Below are 22,109 nucleotides of genomic sequence, written 5' to 3' on the forward strand. Positions count from 1 at the left end.
TGATAAAGGGCCATTAAACCATTTTTGTTCTGTATAGTCATTTCCCCAAAATGATTTTCAACTGATGGACCAAAGCACAGATTCTTCGATGTTTTATAGATAAAGATGCAAAATGGAGCAAAATAAAGAATTCTGAAAAGTAGCTTCTTTCTCTTAAAACATAAACATATAGGTTAAAGTTTCCTATGACCTTGGTTGTAATAATCACTAAGAGGTGAGAAGTTAGGGAGTAAAATGAAAACTCAAGGGTAATGTTCTAGTTTTATCTCTAAGTATGCGTGCAGAGATAACATGGTGTACTCAAGGTGGAAAAATGACCCTGGGCTTCTCCATCACACCCACGTTTGTTAAAGTTTTATCGTGAGATCCACTGAGTATTCGGTCCAGACACCTGCATAAAATACTTGGAAGTGAACTCATCGTTTGTAAACAGGGAGGGGAAGGGGTAGGAACGCATCGTTAACTCTCTTTTACTATACATCATGCGCATACCATGTGCACTCTCCAGACTGTATTGGCGCTGTAATTAGGATTGGAATTAAGGTGGGAAATAAATGATCCATAAATCTCATGATCCATAAATCTCCATTTAAAGAAGCCAAATGTCTGCAAATGGACCGCGGCCAATAAAGCCAACGCACTTAAAGATCAAGAGTCGATAATAAGGATTTTTCTGATGGCTTGATTTCTTCAGATTCCTCCTTCTTTATCTTTATGAATCTGATGACCGGTTGAAGGACTTAGCTGCATTAGCAGGGCTCGGTTTACCGGGTTCTCCGTTACTCAATGGGCTGTTTGGGGAGATCAGGGCCAAAACCACTACAGAAGCTTTTACCGATCTCACACGGCCTCTGTAGTATCGTCCCCCCAGTGCATCCAAGATATGGCTTCATGCCCCACATGTATGGCACAAGGAAGAGGACCTCTTGGAGGAGTCTTTCCGATGACGATTGTTGCCAACATTCCGAGTTTCCAGGCACCCCATTCCACTGGGCAGATCCATCATGTTCAGCTCATTGACTTAACCCATTACAAGTTTCTACCTCCAGAGAATCTTAGACCAGTGACAAATGAATTCCTGGTCCTGGAGCTCTCCCTCTCCTTTTTACCCCATAATCCACAGCATAACAATAGGGTAGCAACCTCTTAATGTGGAGGAACAATCATGTAAAACTTCAGAACGGGAAGCTGAGGCGGCTTCTCCCCTTGTGCATACAGGTTGGGTTTCTAACACCGACATATTGCTTATTTTAATCTGTAAGGCCAGGGTCGCAATGAATAAACATATTACCACTCGCTATCCTGAGTGTGAGGCTCAGCCTTCTACCTAATTATACTAATTGCCTCTGAAAGCCCGAACAATCCTGTCTGAGTCAAAGCAATGGACGGGGTCTGCGTAATATTATATTTTTCTTTACTTCATCCGTTCTACTGATGCATGTCAAAAAAAAGAAGTTGCTGGATACATTTTTTCCACTACTGTACGCCGTGCATGTCTGAACCGAATTCCCTGAAGCCGAGACATCTGGAATCTGCTGCTATATTTCAGTCACCGCTTCCTGTGAAGCGTAAGCCCATCTTACTGCATTGTGCAGAAGATATGATGTCATCATACTGTCTGGTGACATAACTCCAAAAGCGTTAAAAAGGCAAATGAAAGGTGCTATTACAACTGTGTGCATTACAATAACATTAAAATAAAATGGCATACATAGGACATAAAACAGAATATATATATATATATATATATATATATATATATATATATATATATATATATAATATATTATATATATATAATGTCATGCATTTTGTGGGGCAATGGACGCCATTTCTGTTTGTATTTACAATAATATTTGTATGCTGCCTAACAATAATTGTACTTTATAGCTAATTGGAAGGATATAATTCCCATTGAAATCAATGGGAGCGCTTTCTGCGCATGTGAATGGGGGTCTTATTATACCGAAATTCATGTGCAAGCCAGTGCTGGACCCATCTGGCGGTGAGTATAGCGCGCATGAGCTTTGGGTCAGGGAAAGAGCCAAGTAGAGGAGAACCTGCAGAATCTCTCCCTAAAATGACAATTCAAAGGGGACAGGCGGATCTCATGCGCATTAGAGAACATAGTATGGCCGAAAGATCTGCGCAGGTTTATTAGGTTATCATGCTAGACAGCGTAATTACCCTAATGTCTTGTGGAAGCGAGGCGGCGTCGTTAAAAAATTATATTAATTTTGGTAGAGGAATTCTTACAGATTGCATCTATTGGTAAAAGTTACAAACCTCATAACTTGCAAAAAAAAATATTTTTTTTATTATTTTCTATTGTATTCTGAATTGCAAAGGTACAAAAATAAAATGCACTGCTTTCTGGTGAACAGAGGGTTAAGGGCTTCTAAAAAAAATAAAATAATGCAGCAACGCAAATAAATATCCTGCTTTATGGAAAATCTTTGGGGAATATATCATGGATTCTTAACGAGTGAAAGCCGCTTACAGTTCAGCCTCAGGTTGGAAAGTGGAGCTAAAAATAATCCCCCCTATAAATAGCCTTCAGTGGAAAAAATACAGCAATTAAAGGGTCGTAAAAAGTGAAAATTGGACAAAAACAGAAATGGTCATTTTAATACTTGGTCATAATTAGGGAGAGCTATTGTTGGGTATTTTTTATTTTATTTTAAGATAAAAGGAATCAGGCTATCGTTTGGGGGTGCGATGCACAGAGCTGGGGGGAGAACATGTAGTCTCCAACCATTGATGATGACATTTTAGGTTTTGGGGGGGTTTTTTTACGCATTTTCCAAAGCTAACTCTATTTTCCATTCAATTATGACTTTTCCGCTTCCTGGCCTCACTCTTCTCTTTCACAATCTATGCGGAAAACAATTTAACCCCTTAATGACAAAGCCAGGCTACACGTACGGGCTCAAAATGCATTGTTTTCAATGGGTTTAGGGACCGCCCATTGTCCTTAAGGGGTTAAAGTTTTTGGCCATCCTCTTAACCCCCGGTTTTGTTCTTCCAGCTTTGTGCGAACGTTACCCAACTTTCGAAATTCACTCTTCTCCATTTGCTCCGCTCTATCATGAAACATGCCTCCAAGATCTTAATCCATAGGAGAATAGAGTAAAAGCTCAAAGACTTTTAGAACCACATATATATGAATTGTCCATCGAGAGTAATTTGGAGGTTCTTGGGTAAAAACGGGGTTAAACCAGAAAGCCTAATTTACTTTTACTTAATACCGTTTTGGGGGGAAAACATTAGAGCAGTGGGTGCTCTCCTCTGGCATTTAAAGAACATTTACGTATCAATAGGGGCTTTCAAGTCCCCTTCTTCAAGATTGAGACAACATTTCCTGTCCAACACACTAACCCCATTGATAAGTTCGGTCTGATGAGAACTTTTTTAAAAAAAAAATTTACCAGGAAAAGCCAGGAGACCCAAAGAACGTGCAGAAGAAAATGGATCGAGCGATTTAAGACACGTTAACAAAAGCTCTAACAATCCCAGGCTCGGACAGATAGAAAGAAAGCCAGATTTAAGCCGATAACTCTAAAGGAAACAGTTATCGGAACTCCGTCTGTATGTTAAATCATTACTGGGGCCTTAACCCCTTTAGTGCAAAGCGCCTAGAGATAGCTGAGTATATTTATGTAAAATGTTTCTTATCGGGTACTAATTAGCAATATATACATATACACACTACCATTCCAATGTTTGGGGTCACATTGGGATTTCCTTGTTTTTGAGAGAAAACCAAATTTGGTCCATTAAAATATCATGAAATCAGTGCAGACAGGGTTAATGTTGTAAATGACTATTGTAGCTGGAAACAGCTGATTTTTAATGAAATATTTTCATAGACGTGCAGAGGCCTTTATCACTCCCATCACTCCTGTGCTCCAATGGCCCTTTATCACTCCCATCACTCCCGTGTTCCAATGGCCCTTTATCACTCCCATCACTCCTGTGCTCCAATGGCCCTTTATCACTCCCATCACTCCTGTGTTCCAATGGCCCTTTATCACTCCCATCACTCCTGTGTTCCAATGGCACATTGTGTTTACTGATCCAAGTTTAAAAGGCTAATTGATCGCTAGAAAACCCTTTTGCGATTATGTTACAGCCAGAAATGTCCTTATTTTCCATTAAAACAGCTTTGTGACCCCAAACCTTTGAACAGTAGTGTATATATATATATATATATATATATATATATATATATATATATACACACACAATATATATTGTCCTGTATGTTCTAGATGTGTTAATTTTGCTCTAGTTTCTCTAACATTTGTGAGATCAGCAAGGACCTAGTTATTTATACAACTGAATCTATATACAGTCTTTTTTTTGTCATAATATACACATTATTCCGATCTGTTCATTGTGTTTTAGAACACTGTGATAAACATTCTAAACTCCTAGAAAAGAGGAACATCAGGGGAGGAAAAAGGGACACGGGAATGTGGGTTCCAAAGACGGACACTGGTGGTTTATAACAGTCATAATTACTTACCTGATGCACAAATAACCCTCGAATACAACATAAATTAATAGGAAAAATAAATATAACTGGCTACACTCTGTACATAATGTAAGATAAAGGTGCATTATTTCTGAATATGTATTAATAATATGGTGTTTTACATAATAATCAAAAATGCAAGCAAAAATGTCAAGAAATAAGATTCTGTTAACTAATACCATATTGTAAGAACTCAGTAATTACCTGAAGGTCAAAAAATTTGCTGTATCTTCTATAGATGGTTTGCGTGGTGGAGTCTGACCAGGTCACGTTGATGATATATACCTATAACGATAATGAGATATAGAAGTATGTTAATTTTCTGGTTATGATGTCATGAATAGAACCATTTTTAGCCCCTCCCACCTTCTTCCTACAGCAACCATACATTTGATGTGTAGCTGCATGCTTTGGCATTTAGCCAGCCAGTGGCGGCTCTAAACATTCAAAATGGCGGCTAAGCCTCCATACTGAACTTTATGATATGACATCATATCCCACTTTTCCGCATAAAGAACAGCAGCTGTCAGAGGTAGGTAGTGGAGGATAAGGCCTAGGAGAGCACCCAACCAAGACACATCAACGGGCCCTTTAGACCATTGGGGGCCCTAAGCATTGCTTAATCTCCTCTTATATAAGTGCCATACTCGCACACTCAACTCTAGTTTTCACTTGTGTGCCAAATAACCTTAAAACTTCATACAAAAAAGTTATGAACCAAGCAGGCGACAAACGTATGAAAAATTAAAACAAAAATAAAAAAACTTCAAAAATGTAGTTTTGTTGGCCATCATCAGAAGCTCCTTTAGTCCTAAAACAATTCAAACATCTCGACAGAGATAACATGTCTGGACAAGATGTTCAAGCAGCTGGTACTGACAGAAGGAACAGCCCTGAATACGAAACAGCTGCTCTAACATATGACACTACATAGAATGCTTCACGGTATCGTATATACGTCTACAGAACGTGCTGTCTGCTTCCCTACGCCGTAACCATTTAATGGCCAGGGGTGAGCAGTTCATTGCTAATCCTTTCACATTGAAGGCACCTGGTGTTATTATGTCAATCTCCTGTCAGTGTGTAGATACGATTATCTGTGTCCTACTGTGTTCTACCACTAACTCTGGCCTACAACCAAGCTTACCAGAGTGTGTCCAGCGTCTAAGTCTGATCTCAGACTGAGTCAGGGCCGGACCGGGGAAGAAAAGCGTCCTTGGCTCTTTAAGGCCACTGGCCACGTACTACGCTCCAGCAGCATGTGGCCACCGGTCTCCAGCACCAGATCTATCATGGCAGCAAAGGTAAGGCCCCAAAGAAGTTCTGTAGAACATGGGTAAATGTGTTTGTTAGACTAGTTGTTGAACACACTTGGGTACGATTATAAGCTGTCCTGGCCATCTGGCAAACTGGGAAAATGCCCATTGGGCCAGTACTAAGTTGTACAAAGTACCTATCTTTAGCCTATAGCTATAAAAACCATAACGAGCAGCACCCATGCCTGCGCTAACCCGGGGTATTGGCCTGTGGCCAGACTTACCTAGATGAGTTCCATGTATAAACCACAGCCGCAAGGCATAGGAACGTAAACAACAGCATGCTAAAAAAAAATGGACTTTTCACATATACATCGGGGAGTCGTTTACCTAACAAGATATAGAGACAACAAGAAACCTGTAACGGGACTTTCTTTCACGACAACGTCTTTAATCGTAGTGTTAAATCTTAAGTATGCTTAACAAACAAACAAAAATATAGATTGTGGAGTAAATCCTATATGGGATTCCTAATTAAGACTTCTGCTCACGATTCTCCGGTATAGTCGGCTGTGGGGGGGGGGGGGGTTGTAATAGAAAGTTGCCAACCATGAGAGTTTGCCAACCATGCTCTATGGTAACGTCACAACAAAATGGTACGAAGGAGTTTTTAGATTTAACAACCAATATCAAACTACAGTTTTCGAAACTGCCAAGAAGATCATAAAATACAGTTTAAGAAGAAAAAAGGCTTGGCAGAGCTCCGTGGAGAGCAGCGTTCCAGGCGTAGAAACGCATCGCCAGTTGGGATTAAAGAGAATAACGCTTGGACCATTAGCGTTGGATAAGGTCACTGGAAGAAGCCATTATCCCTGAAGAATGTAAACTTCGCCGGATTTATAGGTGTTATGAATAAAAAAGACGAGTCTTCCAAAAAAATATTTCCAGATGATTTGTCTTTGGCTAATACACACTAATAAACCTCCTAGTGCTGCGAGTTCCTTCGACAGTTAAATGGATATTATTTATGGTACGTATGATATGTATAGACGCCCAATTACAACTCCATGGAGTTTTCAAGCAGGTGCACAAAAAAATAGAGTCATTAAATATGGTTTCAGCGACTTTAGAGAATACTTTACATTGTATAGATCCAAAATTAATTGAAATGAGGAATTATAACTTTTTTCTAAGGCCGCTGGATACACTTACCAGGGAGGGACTGGAATGGAAAGCTTAGGGTCGGGACCTTGTTTAATCAGGAATATCATGGAGTAGAATGGTCAGTAAGGTGTAGTAACTAAAACCCCTATACTTAATTTAGATTAACCAAATATTTCCATGACCCAAATATATATTTCTCTATAAATGGGTAATTTACACTTTTAGCTTGAAATATTTCACTATTTCAAATTTTTTTTTTTTTTTTTACACAAACAGGTTTTTCTAACTTGAAAATGGACATTTGGTGGTATACCTGCCCAACCATCCAAAATATAATATACCCTTACTGCCCTCCTATGCAGAGCCGGCCTTAGGCGTTGTGGCGCCCTGTGCGGACTACTCCTCTGGCGCCCCCCCACTACCTCCCCTCTCTGCCCCTTTAAACTAGCCCCCCTCAAACTACCCCTCCCCTCTGCCCCTTCAAACTACCCCTCCCCTCTGCCCCTTCAAACTACCCCCCCCTCTGCCCCTTCAAACTACCCCCCCCCTCTGCCCCTTCAAACTACCCCCCCCTCTGCCCCTTCAAACTACCCCCCCTCTGCCCCTTCAAACTACCCCCCCCCCTCTGCCCCTTCAAACTACCCCCCCCCACACACACTTACCTTGTTGCCGGAGTCCTGCGGTAAGAGCGGGAGGCATCCGTCTTCTCGCTCTGCCGGCATTTCATGTTGAGCGCCGGTATAGTCCGGCGCTCAACATGAGATGCTGGCACCGCGACGGAGTCACGGAGAGTAAGGGGCGCCGAGCGGTTGCCGAGAACTTCACGAGCAACCGCTCGGCGCCCCTGACCAGGACTTAGATTAAAGCATCGTTTTTTTTTTAAAAAACTTTATTTAACATCAATGATGCTAAATAAAGTTTAAAAAAAAAAACAAAAAAAAAAAACGATGCTTTAATCTAAGTCCCGGTCAGGCGCCCCTGCAACCATGGCGCCCTGTGCGGTCGCACAGGTCGCACACCCCTAAGGCCGGCCCTGCTCCTATGTTAACCAGTTAATCAAAGTGGTGCCCACGGCTGGAATAAAACCTTCCAATGATCGGAGCTCCGTGATACGTGTCCGGGGAAGACAACATCCAACTCAACTAAGTGAAACTTGACGTAGCCTCCTCGTTATACGTATTCCGCATTACCCTCTGTTTATTTGTCGAGCTAACTCGCAGCTGTCGTACGGAAGCGTCCCGTCTAACATGAAACTACAGTGTTCGATTTCCAGTAACCCTTCAAATGCCGCAAAGGCTTTTAACGCAAAAAGGAATCCCAAACTACTAGCGGCACCGTCTATATCAAACAAGACGTCGAGTGAACCCATGATAACGATTGCATTTTAATTATGTATTAGAATCTTAGCTCTGTGCTTAAAGAGTTAAAAACCACATACAATAATTTATTTTATATGCCCAAATTACAAGAGACCTCCCTCGTTCCAGCAGGGCCGTTCTCACTTTTTTGGTTCTGTAAGTCCAGAAATGGGATTGACTACTTGTTATGCTCGGTTTACCCGCTGTACAGCGCCGTGGAATATGGCGGTGCTATTCAAATCAATAAATAATAATAAGAAAAAGCATCTAAAAGGCTGGCATGTCAAAACGAAAGGGTTAGGGATATCGGGGGGTAAAGAGTTAACAGAAAACCATGTCTGCCGGTGATATCCGAATCCTCGAGTTATAAAAAGATATCTGACTCCAGATGGCAGGTTTGCGCTTCGCTCTAATCACAAGGACTCTGTTTTTGGAACGCTTACCACAGACTTCATAGCCTGGCTAATAATAAACCCATAAAAATGTCACCCGACAGGTACCTGGATTTCATTGTTCAAAAGCTTGACAACACAGAACATTTCCACTCGGTTACACATATACTTGATCTCCGACAAGAGGAAAGCACTCGGGCAAGCAAGCCGCTCATCACACAGCGTTATATACACATAACTGGGATGAATAGGAACAGGAGAAGACTTTCCCACCATTCCCACCAAGTACATTAAAGTGGAACCCCACCAAATTTTGTTCTTCTTTTTGCATAATATAATGTTTGCAGACAGAGCGAGATACAAATGGCTAATAGCAGCTGTTATCTGATCCCCGATCTACTAGACAAACACCCCGACTCCTTAGCGTACTGCCTGAGGGAAACAGTAGAATGGCTCAGTCCTATCAACCCAGCTGAATACTCTGACTAATAAAAGTCTATAGAGGAACGGACTCATGATTCAATCAAATGGGCTGTTTTTTGTTGGAAGCTGCCTTTTGCAACGCTGAGACACCGTAAACTCTTTTTTAATCAACTTTCTTTTGAGTAATAAGCCATGATACACATTTTGTCTCCACATAAGAGACATACAAAAAATATTTAGGAGAGTAATTCCCACTAGATTTCCTTAGATCTTACTTAAGAATGGAGTGCACCAACCTACGACAAAATCCATGAATTAAAATATCATTTAAAACGAATTATTCTGCATTATTATAATCCATTTTTCCATCAATACTGGCCGTACAAACACAAAGGATTTTGGTCGTCGTCAGTTTGTAAAATATCTCTATTTCTTGGAATGAAAAATGTTTCTCTGGCCCCGTTTCTTGTATCGGGGTGACCAGAACACATCAGATAATCTCGAGGTGGAACTTTTCCATCCAGCAGCCCTTGCGTTTTAACACCCTCACTGTACTGATCTAAATGTTTAAAGAGTTTCCAATTACACAAGCAATTTTATTGCACTTTTTTTTAGCGTTAAGGCACGGTTAACGTTAAAATTAAAGTTTTATATGTTTCTGCTTTTTACAAAGCGAAATCTGAGGGCTCAACCTCTAGGAGAACCCAACATGGAGAACCCAACAACTGCTTTGGACACATCTGCATATTAGATGGCGGTGGAAGCAACTTGGAATGGAAGATCTATGCAAAGCTCCTAAAATAAGCTTCTTTAAAGGTGCCGATAGACACGTTAGGCATGGCTTTTTTCTTCGCACCCAAGCTGTAGAGTGTCCGTGGCTGCAGAACGGCCCCCCCCCCACACGCGCCCTCGAAAACAGTGATAAGTATGGGAACGGGTCAGGCTTCACCTAAGGTGTTGAATGCTAAATATTCAACATGTGCACGTAGTTCGATCAAATCCTTTTCGCCTTGCTGAACATTACGAATGATAACATCTGCCGTACATGAGAACAGGACTGGAGAGGCCATCGCTTGAAGAAATATGACTCAGATCAGCAGAAAGTGTAAGATAGCTGAGAATTCTGGACTTCCATCGCACACACGTGCGTAAATAAACACAAAGTCCCGGCTTCCTCCGTGTAGCAAGCAGAAGGAAGGAAATGGAGCTCAGAATCTCAGCTTCTCAAGCTCTTACGTTATGACCCAACATTGTAACCGGCTTCTTCCCGGCACAGCCCGCCGTTTCATCTTTCAGAAGACTTTGTGAAGCAGCTCTGGTTTCAAAAATGTGATCCCAGTTTAAGTTTTTTTACTCCCAAGATTTAAGAATGTATATATGTATACAGGGTCGGACTGGCGATCACAAGGCGGCGCTGGCACTTTAAGGCCGTAGGGTCGCCCGACGGATGGATGTTTTTATGCTGACGTATTTGTCTACTGCGTCTACTTGTAGCCGAGGTCCTCAGGACAGACATCACATAGAATGATTCATATTGACTTGCGGTGTATGATGTGATTAGGTAAAAGCTTGAGATCTGAGGTCATCAATCCAAGCTAGAACTCCACCGAGCCCCCGAGAGCTCCGGTATATCCCATCAGTCATTAAGAAAGGCTGGTGACTCTATAAATCTCCTTCATAATAAAGTTACCATAGGAACCTTATATATATATAAAGATACATTTTAATGTTATTTTATGGGTCTAATTTGGTTTTAAGTCATAAATGTGGAAAGTATTCTTCGGTGATCTGTTTAACACGCACCCTCCATTTAGTTACATGTGGCTACAGAAAGCACTATTGCTGGCATGATGCGTGAGTGAGTTTGCCGGTAATTAGGTTTTCTTTATCCTGAGAGAGTTCCAAGTCAATGCTCAGAGCGTAATTGGGGGATTTAAAAAAAGTTACTTTCCTGGAGAAAGATCCTTTCCTTTTCTATTAACATTTTCAGGACCTAATCACCCATTTCATAAGTTATTGCGCCTGTGGGGCACTGAAGTGACGAACAGAGCCAACAGGAAACCTTCTTTCTGGCTTGGCGTGATGGGATTTGTTGCCTTCTAGAAGTTTACCTTCTGTATGCCTTCTGAACGAAAAGGGATCCGCCTCAAGGCTCTATAAAGTGGCCCTTGTGGTGGCCCTTCTGGTCCATCACTCTCATGGCTGGAGCAGAGACCTTCAGAGCTCTGACTGTAATTGACTTCCGAGCTCCTAGATCCGTCAGATGAAATACTTCTTTTTTTTTCTTTGATAAATATACAGGAATCGCTTCGGCTGTAAGGGTTACAGAGCTGGTTATCTTAGAGCATGCGCGTCGTAAAAATAAATATTGGGGCAAATGGCATGGAATGAAGCCGTTAACCATTCCTTGAGCCATTCCGGAGTCTTCCAACAGCGCAGTGTTAATAGACTGCCTTACTACAGCTGAGCGTTACGACGTCATTACACAGAAGGAGTCAGCTCAGGATATTTCACGCTGTATTTCTGCCAAGTTATTAGAAAACCTGGAACGGAGGAATAGGAAGGAACTGCTGTGAGTTTCCCAAACGGTTCCACATTACCACTTCTTCTGGCTCCTACACGTAGGGCTTTATTGGCTCTTTGTCTAGCATTATACCCGCGGGCTTTCACACACACACTATAGAAACGCCATATTTGTGGCACTGGCACAACAATTGCAAGGGCTGAGAGAGAGAGAGAGAGAGAGAAAGAGAGAGAGAGAGAAAGAGAAAGAGAGAGAGAGAGAGAGAGAGAGAGAGAGAGAGGGAAAGAGAAAGAGAGAGATACATTGTATGTCTGATCTTAAAGGTTTAGATGTACACCAGGGCAGCAGGATAGAGTGGGACGAAATCGGGACTGTCCAACACAAATTGGGACAGTTGGGAGGCATGTATTTCCTATATATTGTGTGTTTTCAAAAGGCCCCATGTTCTATGACCTAAACCTAAATTTGTCCGACGGCCCTAAATGTAAGTATAGTTATTTCTCTGCCCTACAAAACATTGAGGGAGTTTGACCTCAAATGGCGTTCGGAGGAATGTGAAGAAATTACCAATAATCAGATTTGGCCTAATTTCACACCGATTTTATGATGTCATTAAATCCAGCTGATGATACCTTTAGTCAAGTCTGATGGTGGGTGTCACGCTGAGCAATCCTGAGCGCTATAATCCAAGCGCTATAATGTGACCCTCTACTTTCAATAGTCAGAAGAGCTTATCTTTTATGGCCCTCTGGGCTCCTCCGTGCGGCTTCTGAACAATAAAAGCTGTGAGCCTAGAGGTTGTCACCTAGAGATAGCGCAGAGATAACTTATGGAAGAAACATTGTGTTTCCTTGAGATTAACAGAGAACCAGAAGTCATTATTCATTTCCCATCCTTACCCCAGTGGTGCAGCTAAACATGGCGACCGGCTTGTTCACAAACCAACCAAACAAGTGCAATATAAGAATTCCGAAAATCATTCTAGAAGAAATCTGGACATAATTGGAAATTTTAAAAACCTCGCCTCAAGGGAGCATTTTTCTGCCTTGGACATCATTTAGACCGCTATAGACCCTAAAATAGGTTACCATCTTCTCTGTCCATTAACCAGCTAAAAATACCTATTGTTCTTTCCTTAGCATCTAATTTAAGCTAAAATCTCACGTATAATACAGTTTTTCTTCTGTTCTACAACAGGTGTGTATTATATACAAGTACAATATATATAATAACACGAAAAATAGTAAACATTTAGACCTGATATTAGTACATGTATTATATATGACCTAATATTAAATGTTTTATTTTTTTATATTTTTTTTTTTTTAGAGAAAAGTGTATTAATTAAACACAAGATATTAGATTTTTCACCTACTTTTCTCACTCCCCACGTACATACCCCATTACACCAATTAAACAATACATTTATTTTAACCGTTGATTGAAAATCTGGTAGTTGATACCTTTATGCTAAACAGACTTATATCGGGAGATACAAAAAGCACCAAAAAATAAATGGTTTTATTTTTTTAAAAAAATCTACTAAAATGTTGTCTATCAAATGTATTTACTGATTCCTGTTGACAGCAAAGAGCAACGTTACTGTTTCTTTGTAGCAATCAGTTTTATTTACCGAGGGATAAAGCAATCAATGCGGGAAGCGAGATGACGTATTTAGCGAGTCCCTCGGTAATATCTGGAAGGAATCCAGTATTTGGTCCGTAATCAGGAGAGAAAAAAAAAGCCTGGTAACCCTCAGCTTGGCAAGGAGAAGGCTACCCAACGTATGCCTCAACCTAATTATACTTTTAAATCCCCCCCACAAGTATATACACAATTTATTTTTATCTGCGGATTTTCCCTTTGCAATTTGGCAAATGCATTTGATCCGGTTACCTACTGTAAACAAACCCAAACGCTGCCCGCTGACTTCCCTTCCCCCACCCCACACGCATCGCGCATCCTCATGGGATTCCCAGCTGATCCTTACACTAGAATTCCCAGGCTCGCGCGAACAGGAAGTAGATGAATGAATAGAGCGTGTCTCCACACCAGATTATTCATTACACAATACATGGTAGATTTAAATATATATATCCATACAGCTTTAAAAAAGGGACTAACGGGACCGCTGGATTTGTCCTCCATGCTTTAAAATGCTAGTCGGGTCGTCAGATAGAACTGGGGTTGTCAGTCCGGCACATTGGCCCCCTACTTTCCAAAAATGTTTCCTACCCTTAGCAAACACAGTGAGGGAATTTTAACATGAATGGGAAACCCATACCTGGGAACTTTCAGGGTTTGCCCCGACCTCAGGGGGATGGGGAAGATCCTCAGGGTCACATAGTCTCTCCTTTTGCGATCATATATAAGGCTCCCAAAAAATATTTTTTCCACCAGTATGGTTGATATCCCTGCTTGAATGCAGGTGACTCAATTAAGTGTATCTTTAAATAATAACAAGGTTTCTATGAGGATGGCTATTACAGCCAGTTGGCGAGTCTCCACATAGACTCTTCACCATGGACTATTAAAGGGTTGATATTTCAGGAATCTCAGTACAAAAATATAATATGATTTTTTTTTTTTGGCTCACAGAAAATTAAATCAGGGCTTATTTTTTCTGGTCGTGTAGTAAGGTTTACAACACAAAATATGACGGGGCAATAAGGTTGGGGCAGACTTTATAATATGATAAGTCTTTAGACTGTACAGATGCCAAGGCGTGGAACTAAGCAATTGCCAAATAAAAAAGAAAAAAATTTTAAACTCAAACACAAATAAACTCAAAAAGCTCACCTGAAAGAAGTTAATTAAAGCAAAAAAATCTGGCTTAAAAAGGCGTTTATTGACTCTTAAATGCCAGAAAGGCCAAAACCAACAAAAAAAGAAATCTCCACGATACTTCAGGGCATGTTCTGTTCCTCAGGTGCGAAGGGCACTCAGCCCAAAACGTCATATTTGTCTTTCTGTTATTTTTGGCTTTTTTTACTTAACTTTTAAAATCCTATAAACACCTTTTTTTTTTTTTACAGAATGTTGCCACAACATACATTTTTAGTGCTTCATTTTTTCCTTGTAACATTTCGATACTACGCTCGTCCCCAATGCAGCTTATTTATGGGAAATCTGAGAAATTCTGCACATTTTTTCCCTTATCTGCAAATATATTGATGACAAGCGCAGCTTGGACTTTTATCAAGCTATATAGACAAAAACGACACCAAAGTATCTTGCTCTTTCTATTTTTGAAGTGGATCGGTCACTTTAACCAGTTCAGTACCCTAAATTAAGCTACACAATGGTGCTTACAGAATAAACATACTGCAGTTCAAAAGTTTGGGGTCACTTGGCTGTTTTACTGGAAAACAAGAACATTTATATCTGTAACATAACTGCTAAATTGTTTTCCAACGATCAATATGTGTAAATTGTTGGTGCTATATAAATAAAAGATAATAATAATAATAATAATAATAATAATAATAATTAGCCTTTTAAACTTTAACATGGATCAGCGGACACAACGTGCCATTGGGACACAGGAGTGATGGGAGTGATAAAGGGCCATTGGAACACAGGAGTGATGGGAGTGATAAATGGCCATTGGAACACAGGAGTGATGGGAGTGATAAATGGCCATTGGAACACAGGAGTGATGGGAGTGATAAAGGGTCATTGGAACACAGGAGTGATGGGAGTGATAAATGGCCATTGGAACACAGGAATGATGGGAGTGATAAAGGGCCATTGGAACACAGGAGTGATGGGAGTGATAAAGGGCCATTGGAACACAGGAGTGATGGGAGTGATAAAGGGCCATTGGAACACAGGAGTGATGGGAGTGATAAAGGGCCTCTGTACGCCTATGAGGATATTCCATTAAAAACCAGTGTGGGGTGCTTTTGGCCACAGGTCAACTGGGCATTTGCCCGCCGTGCCAGATGTCCATTCTGGACCTGCTTTTTACCGTATTGACAAATAAATTTAGATAAGTTTAAACAGTCGCTTAAAGACCAGAAGACTTTAAATCGGACAAGTCATCAGATTATGAGAGTAAGGTAAATGAGGATATACATAGCGATAAGGTGAAAGGAAGTCACATTTGTTGCTTTCAAACAAACCATAGAGAGGTCACCAAGCTTTTCAGGAAGTATCACTCAGATAGAAGCCTTAACAACAATGATGCTGTCATTCCTGTATCATTCACTCACTGAGCTAAGCACATTTCAGATGACAAGCTTGGGATCCATCGTTAAAAAAATGTTCCAGTAGATCAAAAAGCTGTTATTGAATTGGTTACCAAGTCAGAGTCATTTCAGTCCAAAGGTGTCCATTCTGCAGAAGCGAAGACTGCAATGCATTTCGTGAAATATAGGAGATTATGAATCATGAACTAATTCATGCACCTACACATGAAATGATTAGCAAATGTCTGAATTAATCCAAAACAATTGCTCAAAATATTGGCAAAACACCTCAAGTCTAACTATGCATAAATCACGTTCTTTTAAAGTTATCATTATTAGCGAAACTTTTGCTGATTAATTACCATTTATTTTATTTGGCACGATCGATACATAGTATCAAATTAGCATTACCAGTGCTGCGATACTTTATCACTTTATGTATAGCTGGGTTTAAGGTGCTCAGCCTTTTCATTGATTTGTAATTATGGAATGCATATTAATTTGACCCTTTTTTTAAAAAGTGAAATTTATTTTTGAGTAAAATGAAAATGAAATATTTAAAGAAACTAAAAAAGTATCCACATCTCCAAAGGAAAAAAATGTTTGTTTTTTTTTTGTTTTTTTTTTTGACTTGTATCCTCTTGTTACGTATGTCTCACTCTCAGGTCTAAATCCCTTGTGTATTCGCCATTGTAGTATGTGTGATGAGATTAGTCTGGAGTTGATGTTATCTGTGTAATCCCATGCCATTGTGTTATGTGTTAATGATGTTAATCCGTTCCTGCTTCCTGTGTGTGTCAATGCCCCTCCCCCCTTGTTTGATAAAGTGACTATATAACCTATGCCTAGTCCCAATAAAGTGTGTTCTCTTCTATATCCATCTTGTTTTGTGACTGGTGGTACGGTTCTTTTCCTCGGAGGAGAACCTTCACTCTGAAGCGGCTACCAATCTCGTATCCGGTTTCTGCTGCAAGGAAGGTGGCAATGATGGCCAGGGAGGTCCCAGTAGACCCCCAGGTTCCCATTACACTTGCAAAGAGGGTTAGTATTTTAGATATCCCTCAATTTTGTGCTCATGATGGACCTGAAACCACTGGCTCTCTAGTGCATCTTTACAGAGCCAATAATGCATGCTATTTGTTACTTTATTAATAAATAACCCAAAAAACTTATTTTTCCACATATCTGTGTGTAGAGGAGACTTTTGTTAAAATAAAATGCTTTTCGCTTCTGTTTCAGCGTCCTCAAATATTCCTTTTATTGGCCGCCGTTTCTAAACGCAGCACGAGCCGCCGTACACGGATCTCAAGGAAACTCCAAAACGGTTCTTACCCACCGCCCTCTAATCAGCCGTCTCCTTCAGGGAAAGTATGCGGGTCTCTACACACAGTGGCCGTGGAATCACACAATTTATTTGTGTGTGTGGTCACAGAAAGCACGTCAGGTCACCAGAAAATTAGCGGCTCGAAGGAAATTCCCAGGTAAGCGTATTTGTCAAGCAAACATCGGCTTTCATCAAAGTAGGGTTTTTTCTTAGAAATATTTTGTCCTGCGATGAACCAGCGTTTGGCTCTGTTTCCTATGATATCGTGTTACTTTGTGAAGTGTATTAGCCAACTACGAATGTATAATAAAGTAAACCGGGCACTTTATAAACCGGCGACCCTCGTCGGTCCGCTTCAAGCTGAATTACAAGCTACGGCCATCGCCTATTACTTGGTAATTCGGTAATTACCTAGAACTCACTTCAAAGTTTTAGCCATGAAAAGAAATATTCAGTTAGATTTTTTTTTTCACGATCTTATAATTACAATGCGGAGTCCAATTTTTTTTTTTTGTTAATTCCATTGTGAGATTTCATATGCTATTTATTCCTAGTTTTAAAAGTAGATCTTTTTCAGGCTTGGGATCAATAAATGGAAACTGTTACCAAAAATAGGTTTGAAATGTAAAAAAAAATTAAAAGTTATTTTGATACAAAGTTTGATTTGCGTTGAGTTGTGACTGGCCCATTTCATTGGTTGCCATGGTTATACAACAACAACTTTTGCACTAGATAATCCCATTTTGCTTTGGGGCATTTTGGAAATGTATCTCAACTGTCTTCTCTTTTCTATATTTTGCATCAATAAAAGTTGAAATAACTTAAATAAGTCGAAGGACTATTAGAAACATATCCAATGCATGTTTAAATTCAAACACTGTATTAACCTCTACCACCTCTGCTGGGAGGCTGTTCCACGTATCTCCCACCCTTTCAGTAAGGAAAGATGGGCTTTTTTCACACACTTAGATGTATATATTTGTATAAAGCATGTGTCCGGGGGAGAAGTCTTATTTCAGATCATCCTGATCCTAATTCTTACACCAACGTGCCACATAATCAATTATGGTTTTCCCTTTCACATTAGAATTAATACAAAACTCCACGATTTGTGCTGTATGGGAGTTCTGCCAACATTGTGCCACGTCACATGGTGCCTAATTAGATATTTGAGATTATAGCTTTACATGGGCTGTTTGTAACTAAAATGGTACAGTCCAGGAAGTTCGTTACAACTTCCTGTTCAGCTGATCGTAGGATTCCGATGCATCCAATGGGATGACAGGAAATGGGCATGAAAGGGCCTGGATAAGCAGTTGGTGACTGTCAGAGCTGAAAAAATAGACCTGTGTCTCTTAAAAATAGATTAAATATAATGAATTTAATATAAACATAATAAATAACATGTTTGATGGTTTTATCACAGATGGTACAGTCTGAGAACCACTAGTTCCACCGCCATCGTGTTTACAACTCAACGCAACTGTGACAACACACAACGCTGGGAAACTCTCTTTACATAAAGCGGGGCTGGAAGTTGGCTCCTCAGCTCCATGGACTGTTTATTTTTGCATATTGACTACAAATAACAGGAAACGATCCAAAATCCAGAAAAAAAAGGAAAAAGAATAGAGAAGACAACAGCTGTTTCCTTACAAAGGTCAATTTAAATTGCCCAGATACCCCTTCCTGTCCTCAACAGGGAGGGATAGGAAACCTCTATCAATACAGCTCCTGTGAGATACCAGTCCTATCACCCTCAGCCAGTTATCCCCGCTGTTGTTTGCAGTAGCTATTGTTCAAATCATTCTTCTCCATGGTGTCTCAAGGGGTCATATCGCAATTTCTAGAAACCTGAGGCTCTATGAATTAATTACGGTCCATGTCTTATTGTATTTTTGTACCCCAGAATATACAGAAAAGGCACATAAAAAGAACCCCAGAATATACAGAAAAGGCACATAAAAAGAACCCCAGAATATACAGAAAAGGCACATAAAAAGAACCCCAGAATATACAGAAAAGGAACATGAAAAGAACCCCAGACTATACAGAAAAGGCACATATATTGCAACCAAATACATCAATGAGGTGTTCTTAAAGGGACAGTAACACCAAAATGTTTTATCCTATTGATGTTGGCCAATTTCATGAACTTCTAATTGCTGAAATGTTATTTTCTTTACAAATCCCACATATTTAGATTAAAAAAAAATCCTTCCTGCTAAAAAAATACATTTTTTATTTTTTTTCTATAAACAACTCAGGAACATATAATTAGGATTTTTTGCAGCTTCCCCCATCAGGCTACTTGACCTCCGCGTAGCACATCTAAAAAAAGCTATGCCAATAAAAGAAGACCTTAATAGCACTTTTTTAGCAGAGAGAGAAAGAAGAAACGGATCATGAATTAAACAAAAGTAAAACTCCAACATGCAAACATTCTCATCGCTACTACGCGGCTATTTTTACGGTGCTGTCCCTTTAAAATATTACAGCAAGAATCATTTTTGCCATAACTCTCATCACTAAGATCGCCATAAAAAACAACGTTTAAAATTAATTTCTTTTAATATTTGTTTTATTACTAAATTGTACCAAATGGATGCAGTTTTGGCTGCGGTCATCCGCTAAACTATACGAACGTTAGCATTTCGGCACGCGGGGGCCTCGGTGGAAAACTCCTTTTGGCAACATCCTGATTGTAAATGTTTTCTGAGTGTGGCTTGAAGGGTAAAGCATATGACGCAGCTGCTAATTCTGACACCTTCCCCTCTTCTAATGAATATTTAATGTTCTTTTGGCACTCCGGTGGTTTGTTAGGAATTCTTACCAAGTGGGTGAGTCAACACGGTGGCTTTTAAAAACACGGCGCCTTCTGCAAAACGCATGTTTAATAGGTAAATATACATTAAAACGGGAGAGATTGGCAGCAGATAAGTTAAAACTGGGGAAAATGCCATGTGTTTACAAAAGGTTGTTGACCTCACCCTTGTCCTACATTACATGTATTATTCTAGAGAGAATTCATTGCTAGCTCTTTTATTTTTTAGGAAAATATGTTTTATGGATTTTTAATGGAATCTGATTTAGTGGCCTGGGATTTGAACCCTTTTAGCAATAAAGTCCGTTATTAGCTTATGTGTCCTCATGATAATTCCTTAAGTGTCTCATATAACATGCTTGAGAAGCAATCTACTATATGCACTGAATTTTGTAAAAAAAAAAAATATATATATATATATATATATATTTTTTTTTATTATTATTATTATTATTATTTATTTATTTTACAAAAGGCTTATTATTTAATAAAGTAAAAATCTATAAGCCCATTTAATCAACAAAAAATAATGGCTTCCGCAAACATTTTTAAGACCCTTAGGATATGAAGGGATGGTTGGATTACTAGATCCGGTAAAAGCTTTTTTGCCCCACAACCGCAAAAAGCTTTTACATTTGCATGGTGATTTCACAGGCAACGAGGTATACTGAACAATATAAAGGGGCACTGCCAAGTGCATGTAACCATACGCGCCTCTGACCTCGAGTCTTTGCCCCAATCTCAGGGTGAAGGGGCAGATTCTCAGGTCACACAGCCTGGAGCTGACGTCTTGCTTTTCTACACTGCTGGGATCATATATACCCATGCTTTTGCACCAATGGTTGATATCCCTGCTTGAATGCAGGTGACTCATTTTCCTAGAAGAACACTATTAAGAGTCATGCGGTTAACACATTTAGGGGGTGACTACATAGAATCTTCACGATGAGCTATTAAAGGGTTAATATTTCAGGGTCAGCTCGTTTAGAAAGTTCCCAGGTATGTCTGTAACCCTTCGATAATCCAGAAGAAACAGTTATCCAGGAGCCCTCAAAGATTAGTATCTGGAAGGCTTTGGGGATTTCCTTTAGGATTTACAGATTCAGAACAAATGTTTTAGGAGGAGGCGTTTGTTCTTCAGTATGGAGTATCGGGTCTCTTTTTTTTTTACCAAATGGGAGTGATTGCACCAATTATACTTTTTTTTTGTAAACCTTGAATACTTTTTTTGTTGTAATCAGCGATTTGTGTTCTTTTGAGCAGTTCCATTTGACTATGGAAAACCCATAGGAATTAATGGAGGTGTAGTAAGAGTTAAAGGGCCAGTATAAAAATGAAGCATAGAACAGTTCCCCGTTCTAGATTCCTTAATGCTTTGAGGTTATAAACAGCCAATGACCAGAGAGAACCAAACCCTAGAAAACAAAACTGGGAATGAAGATATTCCTGTATTAACTGGACCTTAACTAAGGTCCAAGAGGCAATGCTGTACAATATGAAGGTGCTAGGGCATGATTTAAAGTTACAATTACAGGGTTACAGCCTGAAGGGAGATATGAGAACGTTCCCCTTTACAGAAAGGGTAGTAGATACCTGGAATAGACGGCCAGTGGTACTACAAGCAAAAAGCCTAAAATCAATTCAAGGAAGCTTTAACCGCTATCTATACTATGTAAATGAAATGTATTTATAAGCAGGGACACGCGTGCCACTAATGTTTCAGATGGTACGAGTAACATGGAGTATTGATTGGCACTTTCTGATGGGTACCATAGATGGATCTTGGTGAATAAATTCCAGAGTATCATAGAAAAGCCTCAAACAGACTCATGTCTGCACAATGTAAAGATCTCACAACATTCTTGGAGGGTGATTAAGTCCCAGGAACACTATCCAGTCAGTAGAAAGCAGACATGAAGATTTTCAGTGCGGTCAGACTAAGGAGAAGCCTGAAGTGACCTGTACACTAAAGCATCTTCTCTCCCCGCAGCCATCTTCATCTCCATTAAACTACTCGGATTAGCAGCATGACCATCTTCTGAATGAGATATTTAGCTTTGCAATACAATCAGGGCCATATTTACCTTCGATGCGGCCCTAGGCAGCTGCAGCTAGTG

General features: G+C 39.9%; 1 protein-coding gene across 3 annotated transcripts in view; it reads right to left on the reverse strand.

Annotated features, from left to right (window-relative positions):
• The window catches only part of SH3PXD2A (SH3 and PX domains 2A), a 125,059-nt gene that overhangs the window by 99,619 nt on the left and 3,331 nt on the right, over window positions 1-22,109 (reverse strand). For all 3 annotated transcript variants that reach the window (XM_053451166.1, XM_053451164.1, XM_053451165.1), the window contains exon 2: window positions 4,742-4,822. In XM_053451166.1, coding sequence (XP_053307141.1) covers window positions 4,742-4,822 — 81 coding nt within the window. The remainder of the gene's footprint in view (window positions 1-4,741; window positions 4,823-22,109) is intronic.

This window comes from Spea bombifrons, chromosome 11, assembly GCF_027358695.1.
Source record: "Spea bombifrons isolate aSpeBom1 chromosome 11, aSpeBom1.2.pri, whole genome shotgun sequence".
Taxonomy (NCBI): Eukaryota; Metazoa; Chordata; class Amphibia; order Anura; family Pelobatidae; genus Spea; species Spea bombifrons.